This window comes from Seriola dumerili, unplaced genomic scaffold, assembly GCF_002260705.1.
Source record: "Seriola dumerili isolate Sdu_G_001 unplaced genomic scaffold, Sdu_1.0 BDQW01000121.1, whole genome shotgun sequence".
NCBI classification, from domain to species: Eukaryota; Metazoa; Chordata; class Actinopteri; order Carangiformes; family Carangidae; genus Seriola; species Seriola dumerili.
Window position 1 is genome coordinate 2,241,323 of NW_019174376.1, and position 8,071 is coordinate 2,249,393.

An 8,071-nucleotide genomic window follows, 5' to 3' on the forward strand; every position below is an offset into this window, starting at 1 on the left:
TTAGCACAAAAAAAACCAAAAAAAACAAATTCTGTGCACTTTCTTTCTATTGTTGTGGTGACAGAAAACCCAGGTAGGATATCCCAACAAAACAGAGATCAACATTTCCTGTCCAAATATATCACAACAGGTTGTGCTATTCCAAAGGATCAGCTAAACTGCAGTTAGGCATGTGCTCTTCATTAGACAATGACACAATCTACTGTGTGCTGGCCCCTTCCTTCATTTATTGGTGCCCATTCTTATCAACCTGGTACTTGGTTTGCTAATTGCCACTGAAGTAAAGTCTTAACGCTAACACTATAAAAGCAGCCAGGTGTACCGCATTGTTGGCTCAAACACTCCATTAACTGTTGTTTCCTGTGAGGCTGGGAACAGGAGCCTGTATGCTGTGGCGAACCAACAGCCTCAGTTTAGGCTGAAATTTCAGACTGAGATAAAATAAAGGTGTGTACTATCGAGCAGTCTGTTCTCAAGTAATTTATTATCTAATACACTTTCAGTTGTTTCAGAGTTATTCAGGAAGTATTTGCTATTTGCTGATTCGCAGTTAGCCTCTATTTTGCTCCTTACTCGTTCCTAGGTAACTACTCAGGATTTTATGTACTATGTAGTGAAGTGTTAGCATTAATTGTGTTCCGCAGTCATCTTACTCCATTAGAAAAGCAAATTACAAATTCACATTTTTACAACAGTTCACCATCACCCCAGTAGGGGGTGCCCAGTTCCTAGATTTCATCAAAACTGGTGGCATCAGCAGAGTTAGCCATCAGTAATTAATAAGTAGATAGGACTATATCTGATTTATATCTTTATCTATTTACAGATTCTTACAGATTCTGATACAATTTCTAGTGGCACAGTTAGATCTAATCATATATGCATGTGTTGTAATGTGTGGGGGGCGTGTCTGGTACTAATGAATGAATGTATTTTCTAGTGAGTCTAATGGGTGTGTCTTGCTGGCCAAAAATGTACAGACACAGTAAAACTTTTTGAACAGTTACGTGGAAACGAGCTTGCTCACTAGAAGTTACTTACCCTACACACCGCGCTAGCTTTTTCTGTGTTACGTCTTTGTCTATCTGAAGTCATCTCACCACATTTCATATTATTGTTCAAACACTTATAATAATGATAATGTGAATCATTAAGGTCTAATGCAGGTGTGATGTATTAGGCACTGGTAGTTTCTCACATTATTACCCAGTAATCTTCAACAGATTGATGAGGCTGTTATACATTTTCAGCTGACTTTACAGGAGTGTCAGGAATGGCACTGCGGCTTGATATCAACCTAAGCATGTCACACCAATGTGATGCACCTGACACCTACTTAACGTTTCGTCAGTCTACTACATTTATTTGTGCTCACAGTTCCGGTCAGGTGCAAGATGCTGGTCACATAGTTAAGGTATTGCTCTGCTCAAATTTCAGCACTACCCTTTTCATGGACAAGTAAAAGTATTCTTGCAGGGTTCGTTGTTTAACGTCATCTGCTAATTTTATGAGTTCTATGCGCTTCATGATAAAACACTTGCTCCTTTGCAAAAGCGGAAAGACTGATCTGGATAGGGTTAGGTGTAACTTAAGGAAGAAAAGAGGTGATTAATTTGTCATGATTGAGTCTACATACCAGTCATAGTGGTTTATGTGGGTTGGTTATTAGTATATCTAAATATGAGAGTATCCACTGAGAGTATCTGCTGCGTTATCATGGAGAAAGTTGACATTTTAGACCAGTACTTTGGACAATATAAACAGTATAAACAACCTGTATAATCTAAAAAAAATATTGTGTGTGATTACCCTCAGACACTGATTATAGTCCATTTTGGATGGTGAAACATCAGCACCGCTGTTGGCTGTGCAGGGGGAGTTGGCAGATTTTGGCAGAAAGGAACATTATGTTATGACTTACTGTTTTTGATACTGTTTTTGATAAGTCAGAGATTTGGGGAACTGATCTTTAGGACATTCAACTTGATATGATTTTAAAACATGGAAGAGAGGTTTAGATGAATTTGCTTGAGTGTGTATTGTTCGCTAATTCTCTTCAATATGATAATTTAATACCATGGGTGTGGTTTAAAAATCAGAATAGAGCATAGAAATCTTTACAGGTCAGTGTATGATTGTGGTGCACCATAAAATGATGTGTTGTTGTGTTGTACTGTATTGATGCAATATATACATTCTTTCTAGTTGTGTGCCTATTTACAGTTCATAGGACAGTGACCAGTCCCAAATGCAAATGCGTGATGTGAAAATGATATCATGCCAAGGGAATGTGACAACTGTTTACATACCAAACACAGACAGTCCATAAAGCCACTTCTACTATTTGTATGAGCAAATACGACCTTTGCCTTACAGACAGTACCAATGTGATTACATGGCAGGCACCTTGTTTCTCATGCTGGGTAAAATTGGAAAATGAATCACTGTTTTCACATACAAAAAATTACTTATAAAGATGCATTTGAATCTGTGCCATCAACATGTGCGCTACTAAGAGGAATACCACTGACTTTTATCAAATGTATATTCAAATTGCTTGTAAAAAAAACAAACAATGCATTGTTAAAAGCATTGAGGGGAAACTTCTAACATTTCCTCCATCAAAACATATTCCAACTGCTCCCAGCCAATACTACAGTCAAAACTGTAACAAGGAGAGTCAGAGATATTTCTGTTTTAATGTACATTATTTTTTCTGCTGTGGTCAGTTCAAGTTGTATATATTTTTCTAATGACCATTCTCTTTTTTCTAAGGTGCAGTGTGTTGTCATTGTCGCTAAAGAGGAGAGATACAATGATTAAAAAAGAATAATAGTAGCAAGAATTAGGTTGATTTAAAAATATTTATTCATTTATTAAAAATATATTTTAACTGTAATCATGTCATTTCACATTGAGACAAATGTGTTACATTTATTTGCTATACAAATAATTCATTTTACATAAAATATAGTATGATATAAAAAATCTTCTAATTTCCAAAACTTACAGTATACAGAAATTGCTGCATCATCTGTGTGCTTTGCAAGCATATACAAAACCACACACTGAAACGCAACTAAAGCTTAAGAAAATAAGCTGATTGACATTTGCTCTCTGTGGACCTATTGACAGACCCTTCAAGCAAAATTTGCTCTAAAAATACAGTAGGGTGATAAAGTGCTTAGCAAGTTATTATACGATGGCACCTCAATGTCACATTAAGTCCTGGGACAGGAAGTGCTTACAAGATAAAACAAACAATAAACTCCAGCATTTTTTACACAAGCTTGAACTATACAGCATTAATACAAATTAAGCTTTTAGAGGCAACAGAGAGAGGTGAACCAAAGTTGTGGACTATTTGGTCAAAATGTGATAAAAGATCTTGTTTATAATCTGTATCATGGCAGTACAATACAAAACCTTAAGTACAGTTTACTAACACAGTAAGGACAAACCCATTAAACAACATTCAGAAACCTGAGAAGATCTTTGACTTTAACACTGCTTAGTGCAAACAGAGGTGGAATAGGCCTATAGATGTATTTAGTGCTAGCAGTGTAACACTTTAGTTCTTAGTTGGTATACAAGGAATTATTGCATTATGACATCAAATTACACAAGGCATGTGCTGACAGATGTCAACATCAACACCACCTTAAATCTAGTGAGATAAGTATTGATGCAGGCATATATAAATATACTTCACTTGGTCATTTTCCTGGTATCGACGTACAACTGTACATGCTCAGAACAATTGTGATACGCAGATGTTTTAACGTCCCCCCAAAATGATTAACAGATTACCTTTAGCTGGAGAGCTTCTAATTTTACATCAGCCCAGAAAACTTTAGACTTTGAAATATATAAATGCCAACGTGCAACAGCACATGCTCATTGACCCAACTGCCTCACAGACCTTCACATTACCTGACACTGAAGCAATATCTAAATGTTTGCTCACGCTGCTGAAAAATGACCCTGGGTTCATATGCTGTCAGAGTCACAGTTACCCAACTGATTAGCCGACTTGTGTAAATAATACAGTGGAGATGCTGATTAAACATATTTCAATGTGTGTGCAGCATCGACTGCTGTCAGACAGAGAACAGGGCAGATTCCAAGCTGGTTCAGTTCTGTTTAGAAAAATTAAAATATATCAAAATACGAGCACAATATGAGCATTTTGTCACAGGTCCACATAAAAAGAAGGTCAAGTATTAACTGATACTCTTTAATATTTAGACTTCATTTAGCCAAAATGACTTGATGCTCATTGTCCAAGTTGCACTTTGTCATCACGAGTTAAGGAAGAAGGCACACTTTAAATCAAGGATCGCTTACATTGTTTTCAAAGCCTTGCTTTAAAATGGCAGCAATTAAGTCGACCAAAAAAAATTTGCCATGAAAATATAACTGTAATGTAAAATAAAGTATTTAGTATTTATTTGATTTATTTATCTATGTTGTATGTGGACCCTGTGACTATAACATGAAACATACCAGAAAAATAGATAATGTGTCCTGAAAGAGTTAAAAGTGATTTCACTTCTGTTTGCAATTTCCTGAGATCCTTATAACATTTTACTGCATCTTTGAACTGAATCCCAGCAGCAATAGTGGAAAACAAAATAAATACAACATATGACAAAAATGAAAAAAAGATTTACACTACAGTAAAGGCGTCATATTAATCTCTATGTGTATGGTGTGACCTCCATAAACAATTTCTTTAATGTAAGTGGGACTTCAGTCAGCCCTGTCACCACTATAAAACGTTACATTAAAGCCACACCTGTCTTTTCTGGATAGGCTGAGTTTTTCAGCCTGCTCTTTTCATATTGCATATTACAAAACTGTAAAATTAAATGAAAACTGTTGATGAGTGATGGCAGTTGCTTTTATCCAAGGCGACTTACAAGTCAGGGCCAACATGTCTATTTCAACATGCCTGTATCTAATTTGGGACAAAGTAAACCTGTTACCTCTTATTTTTCAAAAGAGTTCTACTAACAACATATGTAGAGCTTAAAAATCTATTCTTTTGGGGGGAAATTAAACTCTTATTAGCCTATCTATAGTGCCAAGAATACATCTTTATATGATGGACACTTTCCATTTTGTTGCTCAAAATGAGTCAGGGTGTGGAAAAGTGGCTTAAAAGTTGGTTGTCCAGAGCCAGACACATCTCCTCTATTCATGTGTGTTTGTATCTTTATGTGAGTCTGTCTGTCTTCAATACACACAAAACCAACCTATGTTAACTATACCATGTCTTTCTTACTCTGTCCTTTATGTACATCCACAGGACTCCACTATCATGTCAGGAACGTCCATTTTGACAATGCTGTGCTGAGAGTCAAAGAAAACCATGGACAGTGGCCGGCGCTCAGTGGGAACACAACATGAAGTTGTAGCTGTGTTGATGCCGTTGATTTTCAGCTGGCTGAAGACAGTGGCATGGAACGAGGATGCTATTCCTGGGGAGCCCGACAGATGCTGGGGGCACTGACCGATGCAGTAGTTCATATGGTAGCCTTCAGGTGCAATGATCCACTCATCCCACTGTATATCCTTGAACTTGATGTAGAAGTCTTTCTTGCAGCACACAGTTACATCGTCACCACAACGCAATGAGCGCTTCCTGAGCAAGTGTTTGGAGTGGTCATCACGGAGACGCACCTGGGCCACCAGGAAGGGCTGGTAGGGGGTGTCAGCAGAGCCATCTAGGGAGCAAAGGTTCTTCCCATCTTCATCACAGCTTACCTCCAGCCGTAGCCGACGTTTACCACCGTCGAGGAACGCCTGCAGGATGCGGGTGATGGGGAAGGTGTGCCAGTTACTCTCCTGGACTTCCAACATCTTTTCCATCACCAGGGTGCGGTTAGTGCCAGACACCCCATCGTCTGCGGAAAGGAAGACTCTGGCTGGGAGGCGAGAGTCCCGATGGGGGTCCTCAGAGGAGCGGGCATAGATCCACAGAGAGGACTGGAGGACCTGGATACTCTGGCCACGCTCCTGCAGAAACTGGAAGGTAAGGCTGAGGCTAGCCTCTTCACCATTCCCTGTCTCACCTAAGAATCAAAGGCAATTTAAAAACAACACAGACTGTTAATATTTTGGACACTAGAGAGATTGTGACACCAGCAAAGGGAAAATCATTTTAAACCATGCTTGTAAGTTGCAGAATCATGTATAAATAAAGGACAAGTCAATGTATTTTCACTTATATTAGGCATTTTACCTTATGATTTGATTGACACTAAATATAAACTCACAATAAGCCCTGGAGGAATATTATACTTATGGTTAAATCTAAAGATTGGTGACAGACTGTAATCCTAAACTTTTACAACATCCTATGGAACAGCACAACAACTTAATAACAGGGCAAATGGAAACCCTGACCTAATCTGTGTATATTTCAAGCAGGTGAAGCGCAAGCTCGTGAGGCGTTTCAGCGCCATACAGAGGAAAGAACAGCTTAACGTCATAAAAGGTGATCACAAAACTTACTTATATCTGCAAAGCTCACTATTTCATAGCCTTGCTCTTTGGTAGGTACATTGTTTTCTAGCTCAAGAGTACCGTCCTGTCTGACGCGCCCCGAGTGCAGTTTGCGCAGCGCAGTGAGGAGCGCCGCTCGGGGGACCGTGTGAGTTATGTTTGGTCTCTCCTTCAGGTGCAGCTTCTCCAAAATCTGTTGCTTGGCGATCTCTATCATCAGCCTTTCCTCTGCGTCTTTCTCCATCGCCGGTAAACCACACGACGCGCAGCCCGGGGAGCCACTGACCCAGAGACCCTTCAGCAGCAAGGACACCAAAAACAGAAGTGATGGGAATAAAAAAGAAGGCGTCATCCTCAACCCTGAAGTTAAAAAAAAAAAAAAGCCTATCTGTGCTCGACTTGAGTAGAAAACGAATAAAGAAATCTTCAAATCCTCTTCCCTGAGTTGTTCTTTAGAAGTCACAAGTTCTCTAACTGTTGTCAAAGGTCCTTATAGACAGCTGGACACCGTGAAGACAGGAGCTGAGAGAAAGGAGTGGTGTTTCACCCTCCTGAAGTTGAAGATATCATGTGGGGTAATCCACCAAAACTGGTGACACGTTGGAAGGATGCACCAATGAGCGCATCGGGGCACCGAGAAAATTACTGGCAAAGCATCTGTCTGTCCTGTGAAGTTACAACAGACAGACAGACAGACAGACAGACAGACACACACACACACACACACACACACATACAACACGCACTCACACGTAGGCTTCTGACTCAATCACCGACTCAGAGAGAGGACGTCTTGTGGCTCACGGAATCAATAAAACTCTGTCAGTGTGACACACCTGGTGCAAGATCACACTCGCTATTTTGCATTAGCGAAGCCGCATAAATAAAAGTGGCCTGATTTGATACATTTTTAGCTGGATACAATAAGGTCGTCACTTTCTTTATCACAACAGGTAATTTCTGTGGCACTTACGTTGCCCTCTACAGGGTGACGGAGCGAGAAACGCAATCTGACATCACCCTTCCCGTTCAAAGTTGAAATTCAGTGCCCTTTAACCCAGTTACTGGGTCCACCAGCGTCATCGCCACCAAACAATTAAACTGTAGTTCAAAATGTGCGAACGCGCTCGAGGCTATGAGGCGGGGACCAAACCCCGGTATTTGAAACACGTTTCGTCATGTTGCCTGTGTGTGTGTGTGTGTGTGTGTGTGTGTGTGTGTGTGTGTGTGTGTGTGTGTGTGTGTGTGTGTGTGTGAGAGAGAAAGGGAGACAGAAGGGTCACACACATACACACACATACACACACACGTCTTTTGTATTTTATTCATAAAATAAAAACGACCAGTCCAAAGACATGGCATCACTATTGATAGGCATGGCATTGAATGATGTTGTTGCGCTAGATAGGCCTTTATGACACAGGCCTGCAGCACACACGCTGACTTGATTTAAATTAATGTTATAATGTCTTCTGTGGGCATATAGTAAGTTTGTATGGTGTTTCAAGAAAGTCAGCCTACTGTAACAAATGACCTCTGTAGCCTAGTGTGGACATGCACC

General features: G+C 39.8%; 1 protein-coding gene and 1 long non-coding RNA gene across 3 annotated transcripts; one reads left to right on the forward strand and one right to left on the reverse strand.

The window, feature by feature from the left end:
- Nucleotides 1–2,899: 2,899 nt before the first annotated feature.
- LOC111224021 (inhibin beta B chain-like) lies at nt 2,900–7,045 on the reverse strand. Its single transcript, XM_022748374.1, has 2 exons — nt 6,520–7,045; nt 2,900–6,077 (listed from the first exon to the last, which is right to left on the reverse strand). The coding sequence occupies exons 1-2, from the start codon at nt 6,860–6,862 to the stop codon at nt 5,296–5,298; spliced, it is 1,125 nt and encodes a 374-aa protein (XP_022604095.1). The 5' UTR covers nt 6,863–7,045; the 3' UTR covers nt 2,900–5,295.
- LOC111224022 lies at nt 5,955–6,768 on the forward strand. 2 transcript variants are annotated; one of them, XR_002665199.1, is made up of 3 exons: nt 5,955–6,037; nt 6,436–6,502; nt 6,686–6,768. It is a non-coding gene; the product is annotated as an uncharacterized LOC111224022 (long non-coding RNA). The 2 variants fall into 2 exon arrangements; XR_002665200.1 differs by having other exon boundaries at nt 6,001–6,037; nt 6,433–6,502.
- Nucleotides 7,046–8,071: the final 1,026 nt, after the last annotated feature.